Raw genomic sequence first — 18,990 nt, 5'->3', positions numbered from 1 at the left:
TTTCCTTTCCTCTCCTTTTCCTGGCTTATTAAAATGCTTGACTATCTTTCATTTTTCAATTGTGAAGAAGGATCCTGTCCAAAATATTGACCTGCCTTTTCTCCACAAATATCAGATGACCTTGTGTTTCCAGAGTTTTCAGTTTTTAACCACATTGCTAGTTTTGTTAAGCCTTTAAAGTGCTTTGTATTAGATGAAGAAAAGCAACTGGAACCTGTTCTGAATTACAAAAGAGAATTGTAAGTCTCTATATTTAGCTTGTTTAAAAATCAGTTTGGCCCAGCCAGGCCTGCCATCTGAAGGAATGAATGACTTGGGTGTCTGGAGGGAGATAAATTTATACCACTACTGCCTAAGAGGTTTGCAGAATGCTAATGGAAATTAATGTCTACGTTTATACTTGTATGCTGTAATGCATTTGTTTTTGAGTTAACATTTTGTAATTTACAAAAGTGGCTTTTTGTTTGTAGCCACAATAAGATCTAGAAGGAATGGATACCAAGTTTACTGTAAACGTTTCCCTCTGCAAATCTAGCTTGCTTCCTCCTCAGTTTCCACAAGAAAAGCCTGTGGTCTCAGTCTTCCCTCCAGTGAGGCATCATTTGGTGGACAAGCATACTGGGACAGTGGTGACGAGCCCGCTGATTACAAATGTATGTAGACAATCTCACTTTTTTTTTTATAACACTCATATTTTGTAAAGTATATAATTGCTTTGCCTTTCATTGTGCTTATTAATCTTTAAATTCAAAAGACTTATGTCTAGTATGTCACACTTTAAAAGGATATTAGCATGGCATTGCCCACAGCACTCTGGATATATGCTGTTTTATAACAATAGGAGCTTTTACCATTTAAAAGAAATGTATTGTATAAGACAGGTAGAACCACTGGAAAGGTTGAAAGTAACATGAGCAACTTAGTAACTTTACTTTGAAGATCCCTGCAGAGGCCACCTTGTGCCAGAATGTCATGTGGATTACACATGATTTTGGGGGAGGGATGGGGGGGTAGTGGAGTTGTGCTAGGGAAATACCAAACTTGTGAATAAAATTTAAAATATAATTGAAAAAAATAGTGGAAATGAATTGCTGATCAAAAGCAAAATGCAAAAGACTGGAAAATTCTGAAGTAATATCATGCACACATGAAATAGAATAAAATTGTCACTATATATCCAAATTCCAAGCAGCACAGTTGGAAAACAGAATGGAAGGAGATGAGCAAGAAAAAAATCTGCAATTTGATAGTCATAAATGTCTTCCTGTAATTCCTTGCATTTATGTATAAATAAGAACAAAAAGGTCCATTTATCCATGGAAGCCCTACTTTTAATGTAGCTCTTTTACTGCTAGTCGGAATGGATTCAGTCTATACCTTAACCAACTCAAATATTTCCCCACTGCTAGTCTGCTGTTTGACTTGTCATTTTTTTCAACAAATGCATCTGGGCTAGGTCCCTTTTCATCCTTTTGAAATTGGCTTAATTTCCAGATCAGCATCTTTATCTTGCACTCCTTTTTTTATTTGAATGTGAAGCTAATTAGTTTATGGTTGCTATTCATTCTATTTATGTATTTTAATTTGTTCCATTTACATCCTAATTTCTTAGTGGTTTTTATTAATTAAAATCTCTTCATTTTTTGTTGAACAATCTAATATTGAAGTTCACAATGCATTCAGACCTTGGAAAAATCATTCAGACAGTTCTCGAGGAATTTTGGAAGAACCCTCCAGTGTTGGTTTCAAGCTCAGCATCCTTTCCATAGTAAGTATGACCATGTATGCTTCAGCTTGGCTCAATGGTAACAATCTCACATATGAGTTAGAAGGTTGTGATTTCAAACCCCAAACTAGGACTTGAGCACATAATCCAGAGTAACGCTTCAGTGTGGTAGTGAGGGAGTGCTGCATTGTCAAGGATGATGTTTTCAGATAAGGACATAACATCAGGCAACAATAACTGATGTTTATGTAGTGTCTTTAACATAAAACGTTCCAAGGCGCTTCACAGGAGCATTATAAAACAAAAAATGACACCGAGCCACATAAGGAGACCCTAGATTTTGTGACCAAAAGCTTGGTCAAAAAGTTAGGTTTTAAGGAGTGTCTTAAAGGAGGAAAGCGAGATAGAGAGATGTAAGGAGGGCATTCCAGAGTTTGGGGTCGAGGCAACTGAAGACACGGCCACCAATGGTGGAGTGATTAAAATCAAGGAAGCTCAGGAGGCCTGAATTAGAGAGGTGATATCTTGGAGAGTTGTGGGGCTTGAGGAGATTAGAGGTGGGGAGGGGTGAGGCCATGGAGGTATTTGAAAACAAGGATGAAAATTTTTAAATCAAGACTGGGAGCCAATGTAGGTCAGAGAGCAGAGGGGTGGTAGGGGAATGGGACATAGTGTGAGTTAAGACACAGGCAGCAGAGTTTTGGATCACCAAGTTTATGGAGGGTAGAATGTGGGAAACCAGTAGGAGTGCATTGGAGTAGTCAAGTCTCGAGGTAACAAAGCATGAATGAGAGTTTCAACAGTATATGAGCTGAGACGGTTGGAGGTAGAAATGGCTGGTCTTAGTGAAGGCGCAAATGTGAGGTTGGAAGCTCATCTTGGGGTCAAATGTGACACCAAGGTTGTGAGCAGACTGGTTGAATCTCAGACAGGGCGAGGGATGTGGCTTCGGTCTTCCAAATATTTAATAGGGAGTTAATTTCTGCTCATCCAGTACTGGATGTCAGATAAGCAGTCTGATAATTAAGTAGCAGTGGAGGAATCGAGAGAGGTGGTGCTGAGGTGGAGCTGGATGTTGTCAGCGTACGTGTGAAAACTAACACTGCTTTTGGATTATGTCACTGAGGGGCAGCACGTAAATGAGAAATAGGAGCGGACCAAGGATAGATCCTTGGGGGACACCAGAGATAACGGTTCAGGAGCAGGAAGAGAAATCATTGCAAGTGATTCTCTGGATCCGATTAGATAGCTAAGAATGGAACCAAGTGAGAGCAGGCGCACCCAGCTGGATGATAGTGGAGAGGTGTGGTGAACCAAGTCAAAGGCTGCAAAGGTTGAGATGGATGAGGAGAGAAAGTTTTATTTAATCACAGTCACATAGGATGTTATTTGTTACTTTGAGAGCTGTTTTGGTATTGTGGAAAGGGCAGAAATCTGATTGGAGGGATTCAAACATGGAGTTCCAGGATAGATGGGAACGAATTTGGGAGGCAACAACACACTGACGGACTTAGGAAAGGAAAGAGAAGTTGAAGATGGGATGGTGATTTACAAGGACGGTGGGGTCACGAGTTAGTTTTTTTGTGGACAGGGCTGATGGCGGCAGATTTGAAGGAGAGAGGGACAACACCTGAAGAGAGCGAACCATTAACAATATTGGCTAACATAGGGACCAGGAGGGGTAGTTGGATGGTCAGCATTTAATGGGAACAGGGTCAATAGAGCAGGAGGTGGGTCTTGTGGTCAAGGTGAGCTCAGAGAGGGCATGAGGGGAGATAGGAGGTGAGCTCAGAGAGGGCATGAGGGGAGATAGGAGAGAAACTAGAGAAAGATGTGAGTTCCGGGCTAGGCCAGGGGGGACCATTAGAGTAAGTTTGGCCAGGTGGGCTAGTGGAAAAGAAGGATATGCAGAGGCAGCTGATCGGATCATCTTGATCTGAGTGACAAAGAAACCATGAGCCCCTCACACTTATTGTTGGAGGTAAGGGTGGAGGAGACGGAGAGGGGTTTAAGGTGACAGTTTGCAGTAGAGAAAAGAAGCCTGAGGTATCTTTGCAATCCAGGCTGATCCTGGAATAGTGAGTGGTTTTAGCAGACGAGAGCAAGACCTGATAGTGTTTTAAGTGGTCCAGTCAGATTTATCAATGGTTGGCTAAACCAGTTGTCAACCATATACTTTCAAGTCTACGTTTCTTGGACTTGAGGGAGTGGAGATGGGGGCCATACCTGGGGAATGGTCATGGTGAGAGAGAGTAATGGTTTTATTGGGGGACTAAGGCGTCAGAGGTGAGGGTGCAGTTGAGTAAATCTGTAGCTGCAGAAATGTGTGTATGGAAGTCCAAAGGCTGAACAGTTGGGATTCTGAAAGTGCAGTTGTTCGTGAATTAGGGGATAGTTTTTTCAGGGACAGATACAGCAGAAGGTAGGGTTGGGGCATGGAATTGTGAGCATGAGTAGGCTATATGCCCCTCAAGCTGCTTCGACCATTCAATAAGATTGGGGCTGATCTTCGTCCTTAACTCCACATTCTTGCCCAATTCCCATATCACTCGAATTCCTTAGTGCACAAGAATCTATCGCTCTCAGCCTTGGATGTAATCAGTGACTGAGCATCCACAGCCCCTGGGGTAGAGAATTCCAAAGATTCACAACCCTCTGAGTGAAGAAATTTCTCTCCATCTCAGTTTGAAATGGCTGTCCCCTTATCTTGAGACCTAGTTATAGACACTCCAGCTAGGGGAAACAGCCTCTAAGGATCTACCCTGTAAAGCCCTTGCAGAATCTTGTATTTCAATTAGATTGTCTCTCATTCTTCTAAACCCCAGAGTAATAGGCTCATTCTACTCAATCTTTCTTCTGAGGAAAACCCTCATGACAGAAATCAATCTGGTGAACCTTCATTGCACTCCCTTAAAGGCAAGTAAATTCTTCCTTGGGTACAGGGACCATAATTGTACTCAACAAAGCCCTGTACAATTGCAGTACAATTCCTTACTGTTGTACGCTTGCAATAACGCCCAATGTACCATTTCCCTTCCTAATTGCTTCCTGTACTTTCATGTTAACTTTGTGTTGTATATAAGGGCACCCAAATCCCTCTGAACACCAACATTTAATAATTTGTTTTTCTGTTTCTACCAAAATGAATAACCTCAAATTTTTCTACCATTATCCTTCACTTCACACTTTCTTTTCCCCTCACTGCGGCACAGTGGCGCAGTGGTTAGCACCGCAGCCTCACAGCTCCAGTGACCCGGGTTCGATTCTGGGTACTGCCTGTGTGGAGTTTGCAAGTTCTCCCTGTGTCTGCGTGGGTTTCCTCCGGGTGCTCCGGTTTCCTCCCACATGCCAAAGACTTGCAGGTTGATAGGTTAATTGGCCATTATAAATTGCCCCTAGTATAGGTAGGTGGTAGGGAAATATATAGGGACAGGTGGGGATGTGATAGGAATATGGGATTAGTGTAGGATTAGTATAAATGGGTGGTTGATGGTCGGCACACACTCGGTGGGCCGAAGGGCCTGTTTCAGTGCTGTATCTCTAAACTAAACTAAACTAAACTTAACCTATCTATATTCCTTTGCAGACTGTGTCCTCTTCGCAGCTTACTTTCCTGCCTAGTTTTATAGCATTGGCAAACTTGGTTACAGTACACTCGGCCTCTTCATCTAAGTCATTAATACAGACTGTAAATAGCTGAGACCCCAGCACTGATCCTTATGACACCCCACAAGCAACAGCCTGCCAACCTGAAAAGTGATTCATCTATTTCTGATGAAAGGTCACAGACCTGAAAGGTTAACTTTGCTTCTCTCTCTACAGGTGCTGCCAGACCTGCTGAGTTTTTCCAACATTTGTTGGTTTTTGTTTCAGATCTCCAGCATCTGCAGTATTTTGCTTTTATTTATTCCTGCTCTGTTTCTGTCCTTTAACCCTATATCCATGCTAATATATTACCCTCAACTCCATGTGCCATTATCTTGTACAACTACTACATTCACTGGTTCCCCTTTATCTACCCTGCTAGTTGCATCCCCAAAAAACTCTATTAGATTAGTCAAATATGATTTCCCTTTGAAATGCTTATTAACTGCTTCAGTAATAAATGATTCCAGCATTTTTCTGACAACTGATGTCAGGCTAACTGGCCTGTTTTCTCTCGCTGTTCTTTCTTGAATTAGCAGTGTTACATTTGTTACTTTCCAAATCACTGGGACCATTCCAGAATCTTAGAAGATCACAACCAGTGAATCCACTATCTCTGCAGCTACCTCTTTCGGAACTCCAGGGTGTAGGCCATTAGGTCCAGGGGATTTGTTGGCTTTTAGTCCCAATAATTTCTCCAGTATGTTTTCTTTCCTTATTCTTTATTAATTACTTTAAGTTCCTCACTCTTGTTAGACTGTTGGTCCCCCATTATTTCTAGTCTTTTTTTTTGCTGTCTCCTACTGTGAAGGCAGACACAAGATATTTAATGTCTCTATTTCTTTATTCTATGTCTCAGCCATGAAGAGGACCCATGCTTACTTTTGCTACTCTCTTTTTGAAAACTCGCAGAAGCTCTTACTAACCCATTTTTTGCATTTCTTGCTAGTTTACGCTCATTCTATTTTAGTTTTTTTTTTAACCAATTTTTTTGATCATCCTTTACTGATTTCTAAAACTTACCCAATCCTCAGGCTTATTATGTAAGCCACTTTTTTAATCTAACACTGTCCTTAACCCCTCTAGTTTGGCACAGATGGATCACATTTCCATGGAATTTTTGTTTTTCAACAATGTATATTATTTGAAAATTATGCAATATTTCTTTATTTGCCATTGCTTATCCACTATCAACCTTTTAATCTAATTTCCCAATCTACTTTAGTCAAATCGTCCCTCCTACCTCTAATTGGCTTTATTTAAGTTTCATACTCTTGTTTCAGACTTAATGTATGCCTCTCTCAAACTCAATATTAAATTCATCATATTATCACTCTTACCCAGAGGATTTCTTAGTGGAATTACTAATTAACCCTGTTTCATTAAATGAGACGAGACCTAAAATTGCCTCTTCCCTGTCTGATTCCATGACGTATTGTTCTTGGAAACTGTCCCTAATGCAATCCATGAACTCGTCCGCCAGACTGCTTTTGCTAATTTGATTTGTCCAGTCCTTATGAAGATTAAATTCCTCCATGATTATTGCATTGCCTGTGTTACAAGCTGCTCTTAGTTCTTGGTTATTACTCCGTCCAGATGTTACATTAAACTGAGCTTCCACCTGCCTGCCTGTTCAGTTGAATGGAAAGGACCCATGGAACTATTCAAAGAGTAGGAGAGCTCCCCTGTTGTCCTGGCCAATATTTCTCCCTTGATCAACACCATGAAAAAAAAACAGTATAACTGGTTCTTTATTTCATTGTGCACATCAAGGTCCTGTAAACAGCCATGTTTATGCCATACTTGTCAATGTAACACCAGTAACTTCAGCAAAATAGCTCAAAGGGTTGTGAATAACTTTTGGATGCATCTTGCAGATGTGGAATATAAACACTTTGGTATCCAAGCATGATTGTGCAAGAACACTTGAACGTTACATATGGCACACCAGTGACTTGTGGAGAAACCCTCATGTAGCATGGGCACTTTCATCAGAACATAAGAAATAGGAGTAGGAATAGACCATACGGCCCGTTGAGCATTCAGTATGATCGTGGCTGATCTTGGGCTTCAATTCCACTTTCCGCCTGTGCCCCATATCCCTTGATTCCCTGAGACCAATAATCTGCCTATCCCAGCCTTAAATATATTCAACGATGGAGCATCTACCCTCTGGATTAGAGAATGCCAAAGATTCACAACATTTTGAGTGAAGAAATTTCATCTCAGCCCTAAATGAACAGCCCCTTATCCTGAGAATGTGTCCCCGTGTTTTCGATTTCCCCAGCCGGCGGGAACAATCTCTCTGTCTACCCTATCAAGCCCCTTTAGAATCTGGTAAGTTTCAATGAGATCACCTCTCATTATTCTAAACTCCAGAGAATATAGGCCCAATTTACTCAGCCTCTTATCATAGGACAACCCTCTCATTCCAGGGGCCAATCTCGTGAACCTTCTCTACTGCCTGTAGGGCGAGAGTCCCTTGCGGAGTCTCACTTGGGTTCAGAGCTGTACTCGAATGTAACAGGAATGAGTGACTCAACACCAAATGATGTTAAAACAGCAATTTTTATCAAATAATTATTAAACAATTATGATAAAAATGGAAAGAAAGATAACTTTATTACGCAGAAGGGAAGGAAAAGAATATAGAAAGACAACAATCTTATAGCAAAACTACTACAACCCCAAATTAGTCTGTTCAAGACAGCTCCCTAAAATGGTACCATTCCCCCTTGGTACATACATCAGCAAGTCTCCAGGAAACCTTGCACAGGAGTGGACTGTCTGGTCAGTCACTCCCTCGATGTCCCCTCCTCCGTAGTCTTCAGTCATTGACAAGTCCACTCTGGCTGCAGCCCTGAACATTGGATGCTGTACCCCTTTAAGTCCAATTTCTGACTCAAATTCAGCTTTCTGAGGCCTCCATCAGACTTTCTCAAAACAAGAGTCTGACAACCGTGAGTCCTTATTGAATTCTTCTCTCGGGCACTACAAGGCTGCTCAGGCTGTTTACGCATCCTTTTGATAGTGCCGCTCGCCTGCCATCAATTAGGTAATACTGTCTATTAATTAAACTCCATCTTCTGACTCCACACCCCAGTTGAATGTCTAGAAAGTAACCTTTAAAAATTCTTGCAGGTATCTTTTTTATAAATCGAGCAAAGCAGAAGTAAAATACAAGAATATAAAGGTGCAAAAACTAGTAGCTGCAGGCCTCAGGCCTACATGTCTCCAATTCAAGTACATCCTACCTTAAATGTGGAAACCAAAACTGCACACAGTATTCCAGCTGTGCTGTCACCAAAGCCCTATATATTTGTAGAAAAACTTCTATACTCTTGTAATCCAGTTCCCTTGCAACAAAGGCCAACATGTCATTTGCATTCCTAATTGCTTCCTGTACCTGCATGCTAACTTTGTGTTCCTTGTACGAGCACATCCAAGTCTCTCTGAACATCAACATTTGCAAGTTCCATGCCTTTTTAAAAAAAAAAAATCAGCCCAAGCCTGGATATTGTCCAGGTCTTGCTGCAATTCTACACGGACTTCTTCAGCATCTGAGGAATCACGAATGGTGCTGAATATTGTGCAATCATCAGCGAACATCCCCACTTCTGACCTTATGATTGAAGGAAGGTCATTGATGAAGCAGCTGAAGATGGTTGGGCCGAGGACACTACCCTGAGGAACTCCTGCAGTGATGTCTTGGAGCTCAGATGATTGACCTCCAACAACCAGAACCATCTTCCTTTACGCTAGGTATGACTCCAGCCAGCGGAGAGCTTTCCCCCTGATTCCCATTGACCTCAGTTTTGCTAGGGCTGCTTGATGCCATACTCGGTCAAATGCTGCCTTAATGTCAAGGGCAGTCACTCTCACCTCACCTCTTGAGTTCAGCTCTTTTGTCCATGTTTGAACCAAGGCTGTAATGAGGTCAGGAGCTGAGTGGCCCTGGCGGAACCCAAACTGAGCGTCACTGAGCAGGTTATTGCTAAGCAAGTGCCGCTTGATGGCACTGTTGATGACACCTTCCATCACTTTACTGATGATTGAGAGTAGGCTGATGGGGCGGTAATTGGCCGGGTTGGACTTGTCCTGCTTTTTGTGTACAGGACATACCTGGGCAATTTTCCACATTGCAGGGTAGATGCCAGTGTTGTAGCTGTACTGGAACAGCTTGGCTAGGGGCGCGGCAAGTTCTGGAGCACAGGTCTTCAGTACTATTGCCAGAATATTGTCAGGGCCCATAGCTTTTGCAGTATCCAGTGCCTTCAGTCGTTTCTTGATATCACACGGAGTGAATCAAATTGGCTGAAGTCTGGCATCTGTGATGCTGGGGACTTAAGGAGGAGGCCGAGATGGATCATCAACTCGGCACTTCTGGCTGAAGATTGTTGCAAATGCTTCAGCCTTATCTTTCGCACTGATATGCTGGGCTCCCCCATCATTGAGGATGGGGTTATTTGTGGAGCCACCTCCTCCAGTTAGTTGTTTAATTGTCCACCACCATTCACGGCTGGATGTGGCAGGACTGCAGAGCTTAGATCTGATCCGTTGGTTATGGGATCGCTTAGCTCTATCTATCGCATGCTGCTTACGCAGTTTGGCATGCAAGTAGTCCTGTGTTGTAGATTCACCAGGTTGACACCTCATTTTGAGGTATGCCTGGTGCTGCTCCTGGCACTCTTCATTGAACCAGGGTTGGTCTCCTGGCTTGATGGTAATGGTAGAGTGGGGGATATGCCGGGCCATGAGGTTACAGATTGTGGATGATACGATTCTGCTGCTGCTGATGACCCACAGCGCCTCATGGATGCCCAGTTTTGCATTGCTAGATCTGTTCGAAATCTATCCCATTTAGCATGGTGATAGTGCTACACAACACGATGGAGGGTATCCTCTATCGTCTCCACAGGTACTGTGCAGTGGCACTCCTACCAGTACTGTCATGGACAGAAGCATCTGTGGCAGGCAGATTGGTGAGGAAGAGGTCAAGTATGTTTTTCCCTCGTGTTGGTTCCCCCACCACCTGCCGCAGACCCAGTCTAGCAGCTATGTCCTTTAGGGCTCGGTCAGTAGTGGTGCTACCGAGCCACTCTTGGTGATGGACATTGAAGTCCCCCACCCAGAGTACATTTTGTGCCCTTGCCACCCTCAGTGCTTCCTCCAAGTGGTGTTCAACATGGAGGAGTACTGACTCATCAGGTGAGGGAGAGCAGTAGGTGGTAATCAGTAGGAGGTTACCTTGCCCATGCTTGACCTGATGCCATGAGACTTCATAGGTCCGGAGTCGATGTTGAGGACTCCCAGGGCAACTCCCTCCCTACTGCATACCACTGTGCCACCACTTCTGGTGGGGGTCTCCTGCCAGTGGGACAGGACACACCCGGGGATGGCGATGGCAGTTTCTGGGACATTGTCTGTAAGGTATGATTCCGTGAGTATGACTGTCAGGCTGTTGCTTGACTAGTCTGTGGGACAGCTCTCCCAACTTTGGCACAAGCCCCCAGATGTTAGTAAGGAGGACTTTGCAGGGTCGACAGTGCTGGGTTTGCCGTTGTCGTTTCCAGTGCCTAGGTCGATGCCGGGTGGTCCGTCCGGTTTCATTCCTTTTTATAGACTTTGTAGCAGTTAGTTACAACTGAGTGGCTTGCTAGGCCATTTCAGAGGGCATGTAAGAGTTAACCACATTGCTGTGGGTCTGGAGTCACATGTTGGCCAGACCAGATAAGGACAGCAGATTTCCTTCCCTAAATGACATTAGTGAACCAGATGGGTTTTTACAACAATCGACAATGGTTTCATAGCATTATTAGACGAGCTTTTAATTCCAGATTTATTAATTAAATTCAAATTCCACCTTCTGCTGTGGTGGGATTCAAACCCATGTCCCCAGAGAAATACCCTGGGTCTCTGGGTTACTAGTCCAGTGATAATACCACTACGCCACCGCCTACTTCATTTTGTAAACATTCTTTTAGATACTACTGGCTTCTTGGATTGTTAGAAACTGCACATGACTGTCTGGCTTTTACTATGCTGTACTCATTTACCTCAGTGTTCAATTGAAAATAATTTTAGAATTTAAGACCGTGATGTTTTGCCCTTTTCTGTTTTGTAATCTTTACAAATTTGCTCTCTTAGCCATTTCAGTGGCCCTGCTGGAATGGCTCCTTACCCTCCCCAGGGATATCCATTTATTGCCCCATTTCCTACTCAGGAGTCAAGTGTGCCTTGTCTTCCGGATTCAGTTCCAGGCCCAGGCTTTAGTCCCAAACCTGCTGCTCCTGCTTATGGCTTGATTACGGACTTGCCTTTACCAGTTCCTGCAGCTGACTCATCAGAACAGGTAAATTTGAAACCTGTTTAATATTTAAAATACAAAACATTATCTCATGCTTTTACAATACTCAGTTGTTAGTGCAGAGGAAAACTACTTATACGTGCTGTTTCTCATTTCACTGACCAACATGTTACAGCTTGTCCGATTTCAAATGTTCATCCTTTTCCGCTGAACCTGAAAATGTATTATTGGTAAAAACTAGACCAAATGTGACGCATGTAGCAAGTCCATAATCATACCCAAAAAAATCTACACTGGAGTTCTCGATCTAAAGGATGAATGATCAACTAGCTGTATTAATGGGAAGATTTGTCTCTAAATGATACCATTCCATTATTTAAAAGAAACTTTTTCAGATGGATTTTCCAGAATACAGTTTTAATCTAAATTCTGATGTACTTGACATTGCTTTGGGAGAAATTAGCCAGTTTCGGCCAGGTCATCTGGGTTATGAAAAGAAAAGTTAAGCAATGGACCATCAAAGAGCCACGTTGATGCACGTCAAAGAATTTTGTCGATACTGTCATGCTACCATGCCTCCTAACACATAATTTTATATTTGTATTTAAAAGCACCCTTTTTTAAAAATAAAACACACTTTTGCAGACAGATGTCTTACAGATACTCCATTTACTTGCCTTCCACTAGTAGTGATGACTCTAGACTGTATTAAGCTCAACGCAGAAGGTATTTGTACTCTGGAATTCTGTATATGTGCTAAATGGAATGTATCATCAGTGCAGGGCAGAGCACCAGTTCCACCACAAAATCCAAAAAAAGACAAGTTGGGCAAAATGACTGCAACAAAAGATTTCTTTGGAGGATTGCATTTAGTCAATCCTCGTGAGTCAAATTTGACCTCAAACAAAAAGAAAAGAAGTAACATGTTCATCCGAGCCCCAGACTGCATGCATAGCTTTCTGATTAGGATGTACGATAATTTTTTTTTGCAGCAGGTGCCTTTAGAGAAAAGAGCTAAAAATCATAGCCCATGTGATTCAAAGAACTCAAGCTGGATGTTCCTCCAGTATGAAAGAATTTGTTTCAGTGCCTGATTATAAGGATTTGTCATCTAACCATCGAAGAGGGGGATGTAAAAGGGGTGGGGGAGTTGCATTACTGGTTAAGGAGAATATCACAGCTGTACTGTGGGAGGAAACCTCAGAGGGGTCATGCACCGAGGCAATATGGGTAGAGCTCAGGAATAGGAAGGGTGTAGTCACGATGTTGGGTGTTTACTACAGGCCTCCCAACAGCCAGTGGGAGGTAGAGGAGCAGATATATAGACAGATTTTGGAAAGATGTAAAAGGAACAGGGTTGTAGTGGTGGGTGATTTTAACTTCCCCGATATTGACTGGGACTCACTTAGTGCTAGGGGCTTGGATGGGGCAGAATTTGTAAGGGGCACCCAGGAGGGCTTCTTGAAACAATATGTAAATAGTCCAACTGGACCTGGTATTGGGGAATGAGCCTGGCCAGGTGGTCGAAGTCTCAGTAGGGGAGCATTTCAGGAACAGTGACCATAATTCCGTAAGTTTTAAGGTACTTGTGGATAAAGATAAGTCCTTGGGTGAAGGTGCTAAATTGGGGGAAGGCTAATTATAACAATATTAGGCAGGAACTGAAGAATTTAGATTGGGGGTTAGCACCGCAGCCTCACAGCTCCAGTGACCCAGGTTTGATTCTGGGTACTGCCTGTGCGGAGTTTGCAAGTTCTCCCTGTGACCGCGTGGGTTTTCGCTGGGTGCTCTGGTTTCCTCCCACAGCCAAAGACTTGCAGGTTGATGGGTAAATTGGCCATGAGAAAATTGCCCCCAGTATAGGTAGGTGGTAGGGGAATTGAGGGAAGGTGGGGATGTGGTAGGAATATGGGATTAATGTAGGATTAGTCTGCCTCATGGCAGACTGGTACAAAAGGTGAAGTCACACGGGATCAGAGGTGAGCTGGCAAGATGGATACAGAACTGGCTCAGTCATAGAAGACAGAGGGTAGCAATAGAAGGGTGCTTTTCTGAATGGAGGGCTGTGACTAGTGGTGTTCCACAGGGAACAGTGCTGGGACCTTTGCTGTTTGTAGTATATATAAATGATTTGGAGGAAAATGTAGCTGGTCTGATTAGTAAGTTTGTGGACGACACAAAGGTTGGTGGAGTTGCAGATAATGATGAGGATTGTCAGAGGATACAGCAGGATATAGATCGGTTGGAGACTTGGGCGGAGAAATGGCAGATGGAGTTTAATCTGGACAAATGTGAGGTAATGCATTTTGGAAGGTCTAATGCAGGTGGGAAGTATACAGTAAATGGCAGAACCCTTAGGAGTATTGACAGGCAGAGAGATCTGGGCGCACAGGTCCACAGGTCACTGAAAGTGGCAACGCAGGTGGATAAGGTAGTCAAGAAGGCATACGGCATGCGTGCCTTCATCGGTCGGGGCATAGAGTATAAAAATTAACAAGTCATGCTGCAGCTGTACAGAACCTTAGTTAGGCCACACTTGGAATATTGCGTGCAATTCTGGTCGCCACACTACCAGAAGGATGTGGAGGCTTTGGAGAGGGTACAGAAGAGGTTTACCAGGATGTTGCCTGGTCTGGAGGGTATTAGCTATGAGGAGAGGTTGGATAAACTTGGATTGTTTTCACTGGAACGACGGAGGTGGAGGGGCGACGTGATAGAGGTTTACAAAGTATGAGCGGCATGGACAGACTGGGTAGTCAGAAGCTTTTTCCCACGGTGCAAGAGTCAGTTACTAGGGGCCATAGGTTTAAGGTGCAAGGGGCAAAGTTTAGAGGGGATGTGCGAGGCAAGTTCTTTACACAGAGGGTGGTGAGTGCCTGGAACCTGCGGCTGGGGGAGATGGTGGAAGCAGGTACGATAGTGACGTTTAAGAGGCATCTTGACAAATACATGAATAGGATGGGAATAGAGGGATACGGTCCCCGGAAGTGCAGGAGGTTTTAGTTTAGACAGGCATCAAGATTGGTGCAGGCTTGGAGGGCCGAATGGCCTGTTCCTGTGCTGTACTGTTCTTTGTTCTTTATACATTGTTTGTTTGGTTTCAGCCTTTGTTTTAAAAGGGTCAATAGAAATGTCCTCAGTCAGTGCCAGAGAAGCTTCCAGCACAAAAAGAGGCAATTCAGCCATCATGTCTGTGCTGGATCTTTGCTAGAACAATCCAAAACTAATCACTTTTACTGCTCCCTTCCCATAACCTTGTTACTTCTTTGGCTTCAAATAACTAAACACTGCATATTTTAAGGAGGTTAAACACCATGTCCAAGCACAATCACTTTTCATAAAACCATCCTATATTTTATTGGCGAAGCATTATAATGCATTCCAAACACAAGATTTGTGAGATAAACACAGAAAATACTGGAACAACTCAGCAGTTCTGGTTGCATCTGTGGAGAAAGAATCAGAGTTAATGTTTCAGGTTGACGACCTATCATCAATTCTGATGAAAGGTCATCAACCTGAAATGTTAGCTGTTTCTTTCTCACAGATGCTGTCAGACCTGCTGAGTATTTGCAGCACTTTCTCTGTTTCTCTTATTTCAGATTTCCAGCATCTTTGGTATTTAGCCTTTGTTTAATATTTGAGAGTGTTGGCAGTTCAGCGTGCTCAGTTTTTCACTTGCATTTAATGAAAAATAGTGAGAATAATAGATAAAAGATATCAGGACCTCTCAAAAAAATAAAATTCAGACTATAGCCTGAAAATTCTCTGGTTGCATGTTCCTTGCTTTTTTGGCTAGCTGTTAGTCGCTACCCTGGATTCAGCTCACACTGTGCTGCTCTGCCATGCTTGATCCACTCCGCTCAATAGGCTGTGTATTTATCCCCTCCACCTACTCTCTGAACATTGTCTTCTCCTGTTGGCTACTGTGTTTCAAGATGCACAGCCTTGGAGAATTGGTAAAGCTTCTCTCTCACTAATGGGAAAAGATTACTCCCTCATTTGTCTAAGTCCACCAGTGAGGAATAAGTCTTTTCCAAGCCTGTAGAGCTAAAGCATTGTCAGCAACCGAAGAAGAAACTTGTGCAAACAAGTGCATAAATAAAAGGAAAAGAAGGCCCAGGTTATAGTGAATCAGGTAATGAGAGCTTGCAAGCTTGAATCTACTCGAGTCACATCTTGAACGCCTTCAAATAGAGTAAGCTGTTTTCACAAGTTGACAATACACAGATTGCAGACCACCTCAAAAATATTTAGTCTATACTGTAGTGTGTCCTGCTTACCAGACATACCTGTTCTATATTTTAAATCCTCCTGTCTTCAAATAAAGCCTTTGGATAGTCTTTCATGGGAAAACTGGTTTGAAGAAACCTTGTCAAGTTTTAGAAAATGACAAAAAAAAACTTTAAGAACCACATTGGGAGTGATCAGCCAAGGGGCAGGCAACTTGAAACAGCAGTCTATGAACCTGCCTCCCAATCATATATTCTCTTTATAAGAACACAAGAAACAGGAGCTGGAGTAGGCCATTTGATCATTCAAACCTGCTCCGCCATTCAGTAAGATCATGGCTGATCTACCTCGTTCCACCTTCCCGCACTATCCCCATATCCCTTAATTTCCTTAGTACCTCTGTCTTGAATATACTCAACAACTGAGTATCCACAGCTCTCTGAGGTAGAGGATTTCAAAGATTCATAACCCTTTGAGTGAAGAAATTTCTCTTCATCTCAGTACTAAATGGCCGACACCTTATTCTGAGACTAGCCCAGTGCTCTAGATTCCCCAGTCCAGGCAAACATTTTCTCAGCATCTACCCTGTCCAGCCCCTTAGAATTTTATATGTTTCAATTAGATCACTTCTCATTCTTCTAAACTCCAGGGAATATATGTCGAGTCTACTCAATCTCTCCTCTTAGAATAGTCCCCTCATCCCAGGAACCGGTTTAGTGAACCTTCATTGCACTTCCTCTAGGGCAAGGACGTCCTTAAATAGGGAGACCAAAAACTGCATGTGATATTGCAGTTGTGGCCTCACCAATTCCCTGTATAATTGTAGTAAGACTTCTTTACTTGTGTATTCCAATCCTTTTGTAACAAAAGCTAACATACTGTTTGCCTTCCTAATCACTTGCTATACCTACATGTTAACTTTGTGATTCATGCACAAGGGCACCCAGATCCCTCTGAATGCAGACATTTCCCAGCCTCTCAATTCAAAACATATTCTGTTTTCTTATTTTTCATACCAAAGTGGATAACTTCACGCTTCGCCACATTGTATTCCATCTGCCATGTTTTTGCCTACTCGCCCAACCTGCCTATATCTCTGTAATCGTTATGTGACCTCCTCATGCTTACTTTCCCACCTAACTTTGTATCGTCAGCAAACTTGAATACCTTACATTCAGTCTCCTCATCCAAGTCAATATAGAGTGTAAATAGCTAAGACCCAAGTACTGTTCCTTGTGGTACCCCGCTAGACAAAAATGTCCCATTTCTTCCTACTGTTTTCTGTCCATTAACCAATCCTCAATCCATGCTAATCTATTACCCTCAATCCCATAAGTCCTATTTTTGTGTAATAATCTCTTGAATACTTTTTAAAAATCCAAATACATTACATCCACAGTTCCCCTTTATCCATCCTACTAGTTACATCCTCAAAAAACTCATTAACAGACTTGTCAAACACGATTTCTCTTTCATAAATCTGTGTTGATCTGATTAATTATGTAATGATTTTCTAAGTGGCTTGTTACTATGTTCCTAATATGCCTGGGTATATACCAAATAGGAAATTAGGCGAGCAGTAGAAGATGCATGACTATCTTGGAATCCCTGCCCAAAACTCTGGTCACTTTATTTTAGTCTCCTTTGTTTACAATCTAGCTGGTGGTTGAGAGGGAATGTAAGAATATTTATATTGTTAAATTTAGAAGTAAGAAAGATAGTTCAAAATAATTTTGCATCAGTGCCCTTTTACTCAGCAAGTCATGCCTTTAAAGACAGTAGTTATTCTATTCAGTGCAGATTAGATTGGTCTAGGGCAATAAAAGGTTACACTATTAAAACAGTGATTAATAAGAGTTTTAAGGATGGAGAAACTCCAATAATAGCTAAGATTAGTCCAACCTAGAAAGCAGTAATAGGGTGGATCAACAATGCACATTTAACTAAGCTCACTGTATTTAGTGGTGAAAATCATGGTTAACCAATGCCTATTTTTTTGGCACTACTATTCTATAATCCTGAAGTATGAGTGAGAAATAAGACTATAACTGTCTTCATTCCTTAATGTAATTCACTCTCCATTAACTTTTGACCATTGGAACAGGCCATTCATCAATCTAACTGTAATTCGATAACTGTAATTCGACATTGAGTTTTCTTTCCTTACATATTGTCAAATTGTTTCATTGAATACTAGTCTATGTTCAGTCTTTTTATGCAGTAGAAGAATGAGGGAAAAACATTTTTTAACTTTTAAAAATTTAAAAATCGAATCAAGAGCTTAATCAGTGATTTTTCCCTTGTTGGGTGATTTGTCCATCTATCTTAAGGGTAGACCAGAAACTGCAGCTTAAAAATGAGAGACTGCACTGAAGGTATGTAGAAAGAACAAAGAAAATTACAGCACAGGAACAGGCCCTTCGGCCCTCCAAGCCTGCGCCGATCCAGATCCTCTATCTAAACATGTCGCCTATTTTCTAAGGGTCTGTATCTCTTTGCTTCCTGCCCATTCATGTATCTGTCTAGATACATCTTAAAAGACGCTATCGTGCCCGCGTCTACCACCTCCGCTGGCAACGCGTTCCAGGCACCCACCACCCTCTGCGTAAAGAACTTTCCTAATCTGCTCAACCTCTCTTCATAGCTAGCACCCTCCATACCAGGCAACATCCTGGTGAACCTCCTCTGCACCCTCTCCAAAGCATCTACATCCTTTTGGTAATGTGGCGACCAGAACTGCACGCAGTATTCCAAATGTGGCCGAACCAATGTAATCCATTTGTAGCAAATTGCTTCTTTCGTGCTGTGCTAACATTCAGAAATATTGTTACAATCTTGAAAGCATGCCAATTGAAGTTAGGATGCAAATGTATTTATTTTTTGTCTGTTTTAGTTAGGTTTGAATGGCCATAGTTACAAGATGCCAGACGTCCCTGACCGCTTTTCAGAGCTCCATGAACTTGGGTACAGTATATAGATTTTAGGTTGTCATTGTACAACCTTTTGTACCACCCAGAATTGATTTTAGATGTAGTCCAATAGAATAGTGGCATAATTATTTAATAAAAACTGCTGCTTT

At 42.3% G+C, this 18,990-nt stretch overlaps 1 protein-coding gene across 4 annotated transcripts in view; it reads left to right on the top strand.

Moving 5' to 3' along the window:
* Positions 1 to 18,990, top strand: part of vps37a (VPS37A subunit of ESCRT-I) — a 49,679-nt gene that overhangs the window by 14,311 nt on the left and 16,378 nt on the right. For 3 of the 4 annotated variants that reach the window (XM_068034746.1, XM_068034727.1, XM_068034737.1), the window contains exons 3-6: positions 536 to 653; positions 1,668 to 1,768; positions 11,519 to 11,723; positions 18,805 to 18,875. In XM_068034746.1, the coding sequence (XP_067890847.1) occupies positions 536 to 653; positions 1,668 to 1,768; positions 11,519 to 11,723; positions 18,805 to 18,875 (495 nt within the window). The remainder of the gene's footprint in view (positions 1 to 535; positions 654 to 1,667; positions 1,769 to 11,518; positions 11,724 to 18,804; positions 18,876 to 18,990) is intronic. The other variant, XM_068034756.1, reaches the window with a different exon arrangement.

This window comes from Heterodontus francisci, chromosome 1, assembly GCF_036365525.1.
Source record: "Heterodontus francisci isolate sHetFra1 chromosome 1, sHetFra1.hap1, whole genome shotgun sequence".
NCBI lineage: Eukaryota > Metazoa > Chordata > Chondrichthyes > Heterodontiformes > Heterodontidae > Heterodontus > Heterodontus francisci.
Note: the sequence above shows the minus strand (reverse complement) of the source record. Positions and strands in the feature narration are given on the sequence as shown.